At 41.2% G+C, this 15944-nt stretch overlaps 1 protein-coding gene across 2 annotated transcripts; it reads left to right on the top strand.

Annotated features, from left to right (window-relative positions):
- The first annotated feature begins 9600 nt into the window (after window positions 1–9600).
- On the top strand, window positions 9601–13131 carry LOC311033575 (uncharacterized protein). Of its 2 annotated transcripts, XM_084041148.1 has the most exons (3): window positions 9601–11963; window positions 12212–12329; window positions 12550–13131. In XM_084041148.1, the coding sequence occupies exons 1-3, from the start codon at window positions 9686–9688 to the stop codon at window positions 12782–12784; spliced, it is 2631 nt and encodes an 876-aa protein (XP_083897274.1). In that variant the 5' UTR covers window positions 9601–9685; the 3' UTR covers window positions 12785–13131. The 2 variants fall into 2 exon arrangements, with proteins under 2 accessions (XP_083897274.1, XP_083897275.1); XM_084041149.1 differs by lacking the exon at window positions 12212–12329 and having other exon boundaries at window positions 12550–12642.
- Window positions 13132–15944: the final 2813 nt, after the last annotated feature.

Raw genomic sequence — 15944 nt, 5'->3', positions numbered from 1 at the left:
TAAAGAATACTATATGTGCTTTGTTGCTGAAGACCCATGCTTTACACTTCTACTTCACTACGTCTCAGAAGAATGTTTTACTGCGCTACAATTATTTGTTTTGTTTTTTTTGCAAATTTACAAATATAAAACATTACACATTTTAAACCACTTGATCCTTATTTTATACTTTGTCTATTCAAAAATAGCTAATCTACAAGCTCACAATTATAGATCAGCTAGTTCTTAAAAAGTTTGTGAAAAATATGAGTATTTTTGTTAAGTCAATGCTTTTGTACTTTTACTGAAGTAAAAGAGAAGTCCGGACAAAAATGATATAGCCTTTTTTATTTCTTATATTCTTATATTGATCCCAAATGACTGGCCATGGGGTCTATTTGCATAATTGCCACTGTCGTCCAGGGGCCTGTTCCTCAAAAGGTGAATTAGAGCTAAAGCCTGGCTTTACCACCTATCCTGGCTTAATTTAGCCAGGATTAGGGCTGAATCGGTTCCACGAAAGCTGAATTATCTTGAAGATTAGTTTAACCAGGGGCCTGTTCCTCAAAAGGTGAATAAACTAAGCCTGGACTTAAGCCAAATCCAGACTTGACAAAGTCGGGTCCATATAAGCCTCGTTTATTCCGTTCCTCAAAGCAAAGCCAGGCTGAAAAGGAGCGACTTTGTCGAGCTAGGCCTTGTCAAGCCAGGCTGTGTCGAGCCAGGATAATGAAGCCAAGCTTCACGTATTTCTATAAAAGACCATGAAAGTCGATAGCAGAATCCTTGAACTTGACCAATCATGGAGTCCAAAACCAGAGCGGCGTTCCTCTCTGTGGCTGAACAGCAGCATTGCAGCAGCTCATGAAATCATACAAGGAAGTAAAATCTAAAATGTATTATAAGCGAGAAATGCGACCGCAATAAATAGATCCAGGGAGAAAGCGTGGCAAAGTATTGCAAGCACACACAGAGTGTGTGTGTGTGTGTGTGTGTGTGCGCGCGCGAGACGGGACGGGACGGCAACGGGACGCACGGGACGGGACGCCGGGGGGGTTGACCGCGACTGGGGGCCGCGACGGGATGAGCGGGGGACAGGGGGACGGGGGGGACGGGGGGGGGGGACGGGCGGGACACGCAATAGCCCCACATTTGCAAGACCACTTTGGTAGAGGTTTGGGTTGTGTAGTTACCTTGCCATCATGATGTAACTCCAAAGGTGGACAAGAAATAAAAAAAAAAATCTCCATTGACTAGAAATTGATAATTTAAAATATGCTCCTCATTGACTTACATTCAGTGAAAAAAAAATCTGTTATATATTATCAAACATCTAACAACAATATGAACTAGTGTTAACAGAGTGACAATATGACATCCCACGAGTCATTGTGAAACAATTATGATTCATGGTCACACACTATTTCAGTAATATAATTAATTTGATTATATCTGATTGTATTTATTTCATTTTATTTGAATGCAAGGTCATTAAAATGAGTCCATATTCAAACACATGTGTTGAATTAACTGTGGAAAAACTTGAAGAACAAGGCACTGGATTAAGTAAGCTTGGCTGTTAGCCTGCTCCTGACCAGGCTAACTTCACAGCTAAATTGCCATGGTAACTAAGGTAGGATTGCTTCAATTCTCTTTTGAGGAATCGGCTCATGGCTAAACTTAGCCCGGGTGAACTGGCTAAACTAATCTTCAAGCTAATTCAGCTTTTGAGGAACCGATTCAGCCCTAATCCTGGCTAAATTAAGCCAGGATAGGTGTTAAAGCCAGGCTTAAGCTTTAATTCTCTTTTGAGGAACAGGCCTCAGTTCACCCTGGCTAAGTTTAGCCATGACCCGATTCCACAAAAGAGAATTGAAGCAAGCCTACCTTAGTTACCATGGCAATGTAGCTGTGAAGTTAGCCTGGTCAGGAGCAGGCTAATAGCCAAGTTTACTTAATCCAGTGCCTTGTTCTTCAAGTTTTTCCACAGTTAATTCAACACATGTGTTTGAATATGGACTAATTTTAATGACCTCGCATTCAAATAAAATGAAATAAATACAATAAGATATAATCAAATTAATTATATTACTGAAATAGTGATTGACCATGAATCATAATTGTTTCACAATGACTCATGCAATATGTCATTGTCACTCTGTTAACACTATAGTTCATATTGTTGTTAGATGTTTGATAATATATTACAGATTTTTTTTTAATATTATAAAAAATGTCTGACACACATATAAAAAAATGTCTGACACACACACACACACACACACACACACACACACACACACACACACACACACACACACACACACACACACACATATATATATATATATATATAAAATATTAGTTACGGGTTTAAAAGAGCCTCTTCACTGAATGTAAGTCAATGAGGAGCATATTTTAAATTATCAATTTCTAGTCAATGGAGAAATTATTTTTTATTTCTTGTCCACCTTTGGAGTTACATCATGATGGCAAGGTAACTACACAACCCAAACCTCTACCAAAGTGGTCTTGCAAATGTGGGGTTATTGCGTGTCCCTGCTTTATACTTTTTACTTCCTTGTATGATTTAATGAGCTGCTGCAGTGCTGCTGTTCAGCCACAGAGAAGAACGCCGCTCTGGTTTTGGACTCCATGATTGGTCAAGTTCAAGGATTCTGCTATCGACTTTCATGGTCTTTTATAGAAATACGTGAAGCCTGGCTTCATTATCCTGGCTCGACACAGCCTGGCTTGACAAGGCCTAGCTCGACAAAGTCACTCCTTTTCAGCCTGGCTTGGCGTTCGTGGAACGGAATAAACCAGGCTATACGGACCCGACTTTGTCAAGCCTGGATTTGACTTAAGGCCAGGCTTATTTAATTCACCTTTCGAGGAACAGGCCCCAGTTTCCCCAGCAGACCCCATAGCATACTGTGTCTTCTCATATTTTACTGTATTTGTTGACTTCTGTACTCTGTACTATGTCTACTTGTTTTGTATTGTTGACGATGATGTCTCTTTTTGTATACCACTTTTTTTAACAGCCTGCTCAGGGACCACAGATGAAAATTAGCCAACTCTGGCTAACTCTGGCTCATTTACATGGACGTGAATAACTGACATGTTGACCAATGTGCATTGTCCCTGTTAAATAAATAAATAAATAAAATAGAGCTGAGCCCATAAGCATATCGCTACTTATGCTATTTGTTGCAGTCAAAAGTTATTTTTAGCGGTGCCAGCCGCTCTACTCTTGACTATGTCCGTCCGTATGTCCGTTTGTCCGTTTGTCCGTTTGTCCGTTTGAGCACGGGCTTTAAACATTTATAACTCCAGTTCGCAGCATGCCAGCAAGTCCAAATTTGGTATGTGGACTTACACCACCAATTGGGACGAGCATTGATTGCTGAAGCCCCGCCCCGCCCTATTATAGCGCCACCAGGAGGCCACTGGCTTTAAACAGCGCTTTACACAGCTATAACTCCAGTTCGCAGCATGCCAGCAAGTCCCAATTTGGTATGTGGACTTAGACCACCAATAGGGACGAGCATTGATTGCTGAAGCCCCGCCCCGCCCTATTATAGCGCCACCAGGAGGCCACTGGCTTTAAACAGTTATAACTCCAGCTTGCAGCATATGCCACCAAGTCCAACTAATACCACCAATAGGGACCAACTGTAATTTCATAAGCCCCGCCCCCTCTGTCTTCCCATTGGCTGGGCTTTAAACAGCCATAACTCCAGTTCACAGCATGCTACTGAGTACAAATTTGGTACGTGGACTCAGACCACCAATAGGGACAAACTGAAATGTAGTAAGCCCCGCCCCCTCTGTCTTCCTATTGGCTGGGCTTTAAACAGCCATAAGTCCACTTTGCAGCATGCTACCAAATACACATTTACCACGTGAACTTAGACCACCAATAGGGACAAGCTGTAATTGCTGAAGCCCCGCCCCCTCTGTATTGTCATTGGCTGGGCTACAAACAGCCATAACTCCAGTTTGCAGCATGCCACCAAGTCCAAATTTGGTATGTGGACTTACACCACCAATAGGGACGAGCATTAATTGCTGAAGCCCCGCCCCGCCCTATTATAGCGCCACCAGGAGGCCACACATCAAAGGCACCGCTTCCTTCACACAGGGTGGGATTTTTTTTCTATGAATCTGTTATTAGTTGTCATTACACACACATCCATGCCTTGGTTGTCCCACACGAGCCGCCACAGTCTTGTAAATCATGTTTTGGGGTGAGCGTTCGGCACAACTGACAATCAAAGTGACTGTACTGGCCAATCACAGCGCGTCTTTTCCAGGACTTGGCAAAACACATACGCCGTTGGTCTGTTTAGCAGACTACGGCAGCTCGCGTGGGACAACCAAGGCATGGATGTGTGTGTAATGACAACAGATTCATGAAAAAAAATCACCTTTGACCTCAACAATTAGCATTAGTAGTGATATGCTTATGGGCTCCACTCTATGCTATGGGGTCTGCTGGGGAAACTGGACGACAACGGCAATTCTGCAAATCGACCCCATGGCCAGTCATTTGGGATAAATATAAGTAGAAAAAAAGGATATATGTTATTTTAGTCGGGACTTGTCCTTTATGTGATTTTTTTTATGCAGACTTTTTTGTAACAGAGCATTTCTATAGTTATATTTTCTTTCACTTCAGTAAAAAAAAGAAAGAAAAATAATTTGGTGTACTCACGGTTTCCAGTAGCAAACAGTGATAGCCCCTGTCAGAATGCTCTGAATGGTAGCTACTGTAAGTAGAAGGATTTAGGGATCTTATGTGAGACTAATGGTTTATTTGCTTATTGAACAGTATTTGTATATTTCTTGTATGGATCACAATGGAAACAAGCCTTTTGTGATTTGATCCATTGTGTTGCTTTTAATAGCTATTGTGTACTTTTAAATGATTATCAGTCGATTATTTCTCCCCTTGAAGTATTGTCTGATACCGCACGTAAAACATATTGCCCGTCTCAAAAGGTCTCGTCTCGCAGTAAATAAACTGTAGCCTTAAAACTTGGTGCGTGCGTGTGGTGCAGCGGTACAGCATGTGGAGCTGGGTGCCAGAGGAACGCATTGCACAACAACTGGTTCCCTAAACTGGCACATGCAACAGTAAACAATACAATTGTATGTATATTTCTGAGGTGTCAGCTAAGCGGTCAAATGGACTTCCATGTCACATGAATTCTCTTAAATGATGCTTCATTCCCCTCTGAGTGACACACTGGAAGGACGATTGTCACTCCGTTTTAGGATTTAAGGTAGGATTCAATGTTTGGAATTGTTTGATGCACATATATCCATGCTATGAGAATAATCCTTGGAACTACTAGGCTATTCCTTGTGATTCAACTTATCACCACAGAGAGGCTAATCTTTTTCTCTGCCATTATGCAAGAATAAGCAGCAGACGAATATTGTTCAACGTGGTTTAATGATTCAACCACAGTTAATATTATGTGTGTCGGAAGATAAAGAAACATCACCAAGCGAAACTGTAGTGACATAAGCTGTGACAAGATCTCTCTCTCTCGTCTTTTCCTCTCTCTCTCACGCGGTAATACAATTCCTTAGACTGTGTCTGTTCATTGAGAATATTCCTGATAGGCAGTTCATAGGCCTACATTGATTAGTGGCTCTAGGAAAAATATTGCGAATAAATCTAGAAAATACTTAGCCTATACAGTATTAGATGTTTATTAGCTTATTAGCTTAATGATTAGCTTGCAGCCCTCACAGTTTGGGCCTTTATGCGACCCTCACACCTACGGCGCACCGGTCCGAACGATATGTCTGAGTCATAGTATCGGGCCGGGGGCTTTGTCAAAGTACCCGTGGTACCTGTCTAACTGTGTCCCCTTTATGCCTATATATGAAGATCTCTGTATCTGTCAGTTCTTGCACAAGACCATAATATGACCATATTATGGTCTTGTGCACCAACTGAAAGGACTCAAGAGAGTGCGGTGCCCGCCGTTGAGTAAAACCGCCAATCCGACCTATATGTTCATATGTATAGGAATATATCGTCCAGAACCACCAACCCAACCAATACACCCATATGGAAATACCGATATATGAGCATATTCTGGTTACATCAGGGATCTCCATATATCTTGAGTCCATATATCTTGAGTCTTTCAGTTGGTGCACAAGACCTTGTGCACCAACTGAAAGGACTCAAGATATGCCCGTATATGGTCATGTGCATATTAGTCCAGGGGCCAAGCCATATTTTGGTACCACCTAAGGTGACCGTAAAGTTTTTGTATTTTTGTCTTCCTACATGTCTCTAGTTTATATTTTGGTATGATAACCCTTCCAATCTTGTAGCTTAATGGCAGTTATCACTACCTACCGGCTAATGTATCCGGTAGGAGACACAGTAGAATCTTTGTGTCTCCTACCGGAAATACACCCGGGCATCAAATTATTGCGACAAAAAACAAAATATATCCATGTATTCAAGGCTCCATGGGGTGTGCAATTGATAGATTTTTTTTTTTTTTTTTGGGTGAACTCCTCCTTTAAGTTTCCCAGGGGGACTCTCTACCCATTCAGCTATGACCACCCTAGACCGAAGGAGGGTCAACTTTTACAAGCTTATGGAAAGCAGTCTTTTTGCAAACACCAAAAATTTGAGAAGTTATCAATTGCACACCTCATGAAGCCTTGAATACATGGATATATTTTGTTTTTTGTCGCAATAATTTGATGCCCGGGTGTATTTCCGGTAGGAGACACAAAGATTCTACTTTGTGTCTCCTACCGGAAACATTAGCCGGTAGGTAGTGATAACTGCCATTAAGCTACAAGCAGTGTTGGGAAAGTTCACTTGAAATATGAACTAGTTCAAAGTTCAGTTCACAAATTTTAAAATGAACTAGTTCAAAGTTCAGTTCATAATTCAAAATTTTGAACTAAAGTTCATGGTTCAAAAAATGAACTAGTTCAGTTCTTTTTTGTTCTTTTTTTTCAATATATATTAGTGCTGTCAGGCGATTAAAATTTTGAATCGCGATTAATCACATGATTTGTGTAGTTAATCGTGCGATTAATCGCATATTAATCGCATATTTTTTATTGGCTCAAACTTGAATGATGAACTGAAAAGCAGTGCATTGTATTGTATATGGAGCAGGATGCATCCAAATATATTATTTATTATTATTACTATACTTGTATTTTTTATCCAATTCATTATAAAACCAATGTTATTTATTTAATTTTCTTATACATTATATCCTCTCTGGTGTACACACACAAAGCACCCTATATTTATTATTTCCAGTGGTGTGAAGTAACTAAGCACATTTATTCAAGTACTGTACTTTATTTTTAATTATTTCAAAACTTGAGTTACTAGTTACTTTGTAGATTTTACAAATACATGAATCACTTCAGCCCTATTTAAGTTTTGGCTATTGGAAAATAGACGATCTACAAGTTCACAACAGGTCACAGTGCGACACAGTGAGCTTGTAGATCTGCTATTTTCTAAAGATTTTCATTCATCTTGGGGGCGGGCTGGGGGCTTGTCAAAGTGAGTGTATGACACTGTTAACATCAAAAGCCAGGTGCAGATGTCCACTTTTAATGCCAAAATAAAGTCGGGTCGGACGTCCAGACTACAATATGACGTTCATTCAGAGGTTCGGGGGCCGGGGCTACCGTCCTAAAGTCGGCTGTTAGGCTACGGTGCTACGACGCATCAGCCACGGACATGTTGTTGTGACATCCCAAACTCATTTCGCCGTTCCGCGGTGTTTACTTATGAATTCAGCCCAGCTTCAAGTTAATTTTGTCGGCAGTGAAGCCAAGGAAACAACACCGATACTTTGGAAGAGACACAAGTCAACTTCCAAATGCTTGTGGCCGGGAAATGAGCTTCGCAGAGCGGATAAGGTGTCAGCTCTTCGCCCTGGCCGAGTGGCCGTAACTGTCTGTGCTGCTCGGACTCCGTGCTGCACATATGAATGTTAGACACCGCCTTGCTTTTCTCTTTTTTTTTTGGCTGATGGTGCGTTCAAGACGCCTCGGAAACACAGAATAGGATGAAATACAACATGACAAACCGATGTAACCATGGCAATTTGGGACACTCTTGAACGAAGTTGAACGAAGAGAGAACGCTGTTCACAAACGCCAGAATGAACGCGTTCACAATAACGTTCATCTATCGGATATACAGTACGTTCAGTTCACGTTCGCCCAAAATATGAACGAGTTCATGAACGATCGTTCATTGAACGCGTTCAGGCACAACACTGGCTACAAGATTGGAAGGGTTATCATACCAAAATATAAACTAGAGACATGTACGAAGACAAAAATACAAAAACTTTACGGTCACCTTAAGTGGTACCAATTTGTGAAAATATCAGTGTTGGCCCCTGGACTATATCATCTACTTATATAATCGAGGAGTGACTTCCGCGCGCCGCTGACGCTATAGCCACAGCTCTGTAATCGCGTAAACACAACACCGACACACCACTCTAGCACAACCTAGAGTCTATCTGTGCACGTCCCTGCCTCCCCTTCACCGTGTCTTCTGCTTCCACACTCAATTCAGGTGACTACAATGCTAATACATTCACGCTCAACCTCACAATCATAAGCTTCTCCGCTTAGTGTTTCATTAGCGCGAGCGTGGAAAACAACTACAGCGCGTTCGGTTACTGCATCTGGTAAACACACCAGGGATGCCAGTCGGGATGCCAGGTTTTCAAAAACAAGCGACAGAAACAAGCAACCACCTTCATGAAAAAAAAAAAACAGCCAAAGGGGTCCGCCAGGTTCCAGGGGGGTCCCCGGGGGTCCCAACACTCCCAGGGGGTCCGTGGCCCACCACGGGGTCCGCGGACCCCCACGTAAAAAATAGATATATACATTTTTTTTTATTATTTTTTTTGGACAGTTCTATCCCACCATTTTGGCACCCCAAAATAAGCGCGCCCTCGTGACGTGGCGCCCTCGTGACGTGGCCAAAAATAGAGTTGACGCTTAAAGACAGCAGAGCGTCAAAATATGCAACGTGGCTGCTTTCTCCAACAGACTGCCGAGTGAACCAGCTGTGTGGTAATGCACTCTGTAGATTTGGGTAGACTGAAAATTAATTCAAAGTATGGAGCTTTTAGGATGGTAGTGTAGAAAGTAGGACGGTAGGTAGAGTGAATGGTATGTAGGTACTAGGTAGGAAGGTAATAGATAGAGTGGTACTGTACAGTAGGTAGGTTAATAGCTAGGTAGGGTTCATAAAGTAAGCACATTTTGATGAAATGATCACTTCTCATTATGTAAATTGATGACAGTCAGTGAAGTGAAACAGGCCAAATGGGGAAGTTGAAACGGTTCTTCACAGTTCTAGTTTTTTGTTATATATTTCAGACACTCTGGTGAGTCCCAACAGGATGAGAATGACACATCCGTCCAAATGTAATGGTATAGTCTTTTAAAGTGAACATAAGACATAAGTGAAATGTAAGTGAAACATACGCAAGTGAAATATGGGTAAAACAATGAAAAGTCACAGAGTAAAGGTTGCATGTGTTCTTTAACTTATTACTGTTTTATCCTCTTTAGATCATCAATCCTCAACAGTGTTGTCACCAACCAGAGTCCACAGCAGAATTACTCCACCCAAAGTACCTGACAGTTGACCCTGAAGACAGCAATGATGCCACAGACAGGAAGCTGGCATTGTTTCTCCTTCTTATTTCTCTTAAGCACGATTCATCTTAGTCCCATACTGGCTTACTTCCTCAAAGACTGCACTATTCTTTACTCTGACAATGTCACTGCTGGTGTTTCAGTGGATTGTGAACATTGTCACCTTGTTAACATACCAGATGACTTTCCCAGAGACGTTACATCATTAACACTGTCCTCTAATTCAATAACTCACGTAGATGACAGGGTTTTTGTCAATCTGGTGGAACTTAAAGATCTCCATATGAACAATAACAAACTAACAACACTGACAGACAATATGTTTCAGGGACTGTCTAAACTGTTGCTGCTGCGCTTGGATAGGAACCTTATCAAATTCATCAACCCTGCTGCCTTCCAGTCACTCACCAACTTAAAGGCACTAAATCTGGAGTACAACCTCTTCCACCAAATGACAGATATTATCACCATTTTACAACTACCACGCCTAGAGGTGCTGAACATCTCAATTCATGAGTTAGTGTCTTTTCAGTCAAAAGATCTGCCATTGAACATGCTCAGGGAGTTGAGAGTAATGTCACAGTCGATTAAAAAGTTTAGCATCACAACAGCTGTATTTCCACATCTTAAGACAATCGACCTGACAAATTGTTGTAACAAAGGATGGGAGTGGGATATACCGGACACATATTTTGTCAGGAATATAACTAAGGTGTATCTAAGTAACTCTACGTGTTTTGACACGCTCAGAAAGTCTCTACAGAGCCTTGATTCACTAGAGTATCTACAGCTGGTTTTTATGGAGCAGTGGATAGACAGAGGAATCTTAACTACTGTATGCAAAATACCCACACTGAGGACACTTGACCTACATTTCATCACTAATGCCAACCTAAGTGAAAAAGTGTCACCTTGTACTCAGCTAACCAACCTGGATCTATCCTCTAATAGTCTCACTGACCTGTTAAAGGATTCAATAAAACAAATGAAGCAACTGAGTCACCTGAACCTTCGTCATAACAAACTTTCCAAAGTGCCCGACGATGTTAAGCATCTCTCCATGCTTCAAATCCTAAACCTGGAATCCAATAGTATTGACGATTTAGGCTGCTTAGACTTCTTGAATCTAACCAGACTCACACACCTTCACCTAGATAACAACCGCATTGGTACGCTCAAACAGTGTGTTTTTCAACACCTCAGTGCGTTAAAGGTTCTAACTATGAATGCCAATTTCATTCAGATGTTTGGCGATGCCTTCAATGAAGGTCTACGGAAACTAGAATTCTTGGACTTAAAGAGGAATTCCTTTGTATTACTTGAGAGAGGGCATTTGGAAAGTCTGAAATCACTCAAGCACTTAGGCGTGGAATCAGATAGGTTAACGCAGTGGGAAGGCACTACTTTTGTAGGACTGGATGAACTTGAAACCCTTAGTCTAAATTCTCGCTGTCTCATTAATCCCATTCAAAATCATATTAATGAACGAATTGACCACGATTTACCATCGCTGAAGAGCCTGAAGAGCTTTACAATTCAGTTTAATTTTCGGTCGGAGTATCCCACATTCACCACATTTAAAAACACACCGCAACTGAAGGCTCTTACCTTCAGTGGCAATAATTGGCAATACATGAAGCCAGCGGTATTTGACCCAATCCCAAACCTAGAGGCTCTTGATCTCTCCATCAATAATCTAATGTCCCTGAATTTCCTGGCACAAGCCAACTTGACTCGACTCTCTTGGCTGGACCTGAGTCAGAACGAGTTGACGGTGATCAATGTCTCTGTGTTCACTTCTCTCCCTGCTCTCAGGTATGTTAACATGAGTGACAACCCTTTTGCTTGTGATTGCTCCAATGTTGATTTTCAGTTGTGGGTGCTGAACAACAACCAAACGCAGGTAGTTGGTGCTCGCCACTACACTTGTGGCTATCCTCTGGCTTTAAAGGGAACCAGGTTTCTAGACTTTGACATTCATTCCTGTTGGATAGAGCCTACTAGCTTCAACTGCTACATTTACTCCACTTGTGCGATTGTGCTAACTCTGCTTACATCCTTCACCTACCTCTACCTGAGGAGGCAGCAACTATATGCTGACTACCTCTCCCTGGCCTTCCTTTATGATGCCAAGGAAAGAAAGAGAGGGTCTCCTCAGCAATACGATGCCTTCATCTCCTACAACGTTCACGATGAGCTCTGGGTGTACAGAGAAATGCTTCCAGTGCTGGAAGGAGAGCAGGGCTGGAGACTCTGTCTACACCACCGAGACTTCCAACTGGGTACAAACCTCACTCTTTTTCTCACGTAAACTGTATTTATCTAAATCGGTATGTCTCCTTCTGGCACCAACACTTCTAAACATGTGGGGCGTAACCCTATGTCTCTCTGTGTCTTAAAGATTGTGCTGTCTTTAGTCACATTATTAGTATTTAAAACAATCGATCTATCTAATCTATTAGATACAGTGCACGATGTGAAAGTAGTTTTGAATCAGGTTTGAGTAATGTTTATAATGGTTTGTTTCCAGGTAAAACTATCATAGAGAACATTACAAATGCCATCTATGGCAGCAGAAAAACCATATGTGTGATCAGCCATCATTTCCTTGAGAGTGAATGGTGCTCTAGAGAGATCCAGATGGCCAGGTGGGTCGGCATTTCTTTGACATTTCACTGCAACATTCTGATGTGTCTCTAAAATATTACTAAGATATTTTGTCACAACATTTGTGATTTTGTGGCTTGCATTATAGATGACTTGAACATTCATTGGACATCCATTTTCTGTTTCTGTAATATAAGGTGTATAAGGTTTTACTTCATGTAAATTAAGTTTTAAGTTCCTCTTCCCCTCTCTTCTATCTAGGATGAGAAGTGGCAATACATTGATCCTGGTGTTTCTGGAGGACATTCCAGCCCAGCACTTGTCTTCCTACGATCACATGAGGGGGCTGGTGAAGAGACGGACATATCTGAGCTGGCCCCAGTCTGCCCAGCACACTGGGCGGTTCTGGCAGAACCTACGCAGAGTTCTGGAGACAGGAGACACTCATCTATCTAGAGATAGGTCTACACATCTGGCTGTCAGTGTGTTTGCATAGCTCACTTTTTAGTACATGTGTGCATTGGCCAATAACCAACTAACAACACTGACAGACAATATTATATTTGAGCTTGGATGGGACTATATCCAAATTCATCAACCATGCTGCCTTCCTCTCACTTACCAACTTAAAGACACTAAATCTGGAGTCCAAACAGATGATGGGAAACACCTGCCTGGCACTGCTGGCGTTAGTCACTCCCCCATTCTCCATCCAGGCTATATGGGACTGTGACTACAGATCCCATATCCCGTAGCAAAAATACTAATAAACTGTTTTCATTTGTTGAAAGGGAAAAGTCAGCTTCCTTACTCCTTGTATATACTGTACCAATGGTCAATGTCTATGTGCTATTCTTCTTTCATTTGTCATTTTATTTCCACTGCATTTTGCTTGCCTTATATGATTTAGCATGTGATTTGAGTATAATAATAAACTTGTTTATTTACACTAAACGTTCAATTCCACTGCTCAGGTTTGTGACCACATGTACAGAAACAACCAGTGAAGGAAGAAGTACTCACAGGTTTTACTTAAAGGTTTTGGTTAAAAGGGTTAAAGTACTATATTCTGATAGTAATCATTGCTACAGAGCGTTTGTTCGGTCACATGGGTCTCTCCAGCTCTTCAGTAAACAGAATATAACATTTTCAGGTAGGTGATAACATTTAAGCCGATCAGGAGAGAGCACTGAAAAGGCATTTTCTGTTTAATAAAGAGCTGGAGAGACATGGGAGACTCCTTTTACTGAACACTCTATAGACGGGTTTCATGTTTGTAAACATTGAGAGGATATGACCGCGCAGAGGAGGGGGTAAGCCAACTAAGCCTATAGAGGGCGCCATTACCCGCAGCAGCTCTGGTCAAATGTCCATTCATAAAAGAAATGATCTTCACCGGGTTTAATGAAAGTAGATTAAATTATGCAGTTTGTAATACCTTGTTTACTCAATAAAAATGATTTGTTGGAAGTTGGATCTGTTTGTATATAATAGCAGCATTATGCCTATTATGCCTATAATAGCAGAATTATGGCTAGCTAACTCCCGAATATAACAACAGAGTGAACGGCGCAACAATTCGTTTCCCCCGAGCATGCGCAGATTGCGCATTCTGCTCTGTGATGACGTCGCGCGGAAATCCGTCTATAGCAATGAGTACTATCAGAATATAGTTTAACACTTATTTTAACCAAAGTAAATCACTTACCCTACCTTTAAGTAAAAGTATCAATAGGCCTACTGCAATGTAGATATACTCTGTTACAAGTAGGAGTCCCATATTCAAAATGTACTTGAGTAAAAGTACAAAAGTATCGGCATAGAAATATACTGTAAAGGAGTAGTTCACCCAAAAAAAACATATAATTGTAGTGGAGTAAAAGTACAATATTTTACTCTGAGATGTAGTGGAGTAGAATTAAAAGTATTGAAAATTGTAAATACTGAAGAAAGTAAAAATACCTCAACATTGTACTCAAGTACAGTACTTTAATACCTGTACTTACTTAGTTCACTTCTTCACATTAGTAGTTACTTTACACCACTGGAAACAACACAACAGGCATTGCACCCCAATCTTTGGGTCCCAAAATGACAGCAGAGCAACAGCTTCCCTTTAGTACACACACAGCATAGGCTACAACACAAGCAGCAAAACAAAAAGAAAAACAAGGTTCCTACCTTTAGCCGTCATCTATTTGACTTCATCAATGCGATGGCCAGGGTCAAACCTTGGAACCCATGCATAGAGAGATCATCCAGTATAGCGTCTCCAGTCATCTCCATCCTCCAGACATCTGGATAGCTTAGCCAGTACTTTCCTCCCCTGCTGGGAGCTCTCGGTGTCGATGGCAGTGACCGACCAGCATCATTCTCCTGGCTGACATCTTCTCACTCACCCTTGGGCTTGATATGGGGTTGGACTTCCAGACACTGGCCATGCCATTCAGAGCACTCCATGGAAGCGAGGGTGTCCCACACAGCCACATTGCAACACCCCTGCCAGGATGTCAAACTCATTTATTTATTCTTCAAGTGAGTTGAACTACCTAACAGTTAGCTGCTTAGCATTAGCCTCCATGCAGTGGAGCTGAATAATGTGTAATTTCACTTTTATTATTTGACTTGGTCAAACAAAATCGCGTCACACAATGTCACACAGAGCGTCAGATCGGCTATTTTTATACATTTTAAACGTGTGAAATGGGACATCCTGCATAATGAGTACTTTTACTTTTGGTCCTTTAAGTATGTTTTGATGCCAATACTTTTGTACTTACTCAAGTACATTTTGAATACCGGACTTTCACTTGTAACGGAGCAGGCTATTTCTACATAGCAGTAATACTTTTACTAAAGTAAAAAACTTGAGTACCTTTTCCACCACTGATGAACTGACACGCACACGCACACACTTTACTAGGCCTGCATGTTGTCGTCAGCTCAGCATTACAAACACAGCTCAATAAAACAACACATTCATTTCAGAGCACACAGCAATGCTTTATCCTGAGCATTTTTTTTTTTTTACCAAGTCAAATAATGAAAGTGAAATTACACACAATTCAGCTCCACTGCATGTAGGCCAATATCTAAGCAGCGAACTGTAGATAGTTCAAATCACCTGGAGAATGAAACTCCACCACAGCAGTTTGTCATGAAGACAATTAGCTTGTGTAAAACGTCAGTCTGTCTGTCTGTTGTGGTGTGGTCGAGGAGGATTTAAAGGGACTACGCCATGAATTTTAACTTTTTCTTATTTTGTGTGTGTTTTTGGTCTCCCCTACCTCTCTTCTATCCCCCAAAATACCCCAGTTTGAACACTCAGGCTTTCACAGGAAATCTAGGGTTTTCTGTAAATTGGTCTCAAAACAGGCCAAACTGATTTGCACCAATACCTTTGGCACAATACTTCCCGTTTTTCAGTTCCAACCAAAAAAAATAGATATATATATACAGTATATGTATATATATATTTGTTTTACTTTTTCCACACAGAAACAGGAGATAATATGCATACAAACTGGCTCAATAGCGCCCCATGCCAAACAGGACAATATGGTATTGCAGGTGAAAGTGCTTTATAAGCCAGAGAGAAGTTTGTTGGAATTAGTATATCTGAGGCTTGATTTAGGCTCAAACCTTTAGAAAAACGT

The sequence above is a fragment of the Gymnoscopelus microlampas genome, assembly GCF_963454915.1.
Source record: "Gymnoscopelus microlampas genome assembly, chromosome: 18".
NCBI classification, from domain to species: Eukaryota; Metazoa; Chordata; class Actinopteri; order Myctophiformes; family Myctophidae; genus Gymnoscopelus; species Gymnoscopelus microlampas.
This window is presented reverse-complemented; position numbering and strand designations above follow the sequence as displayed.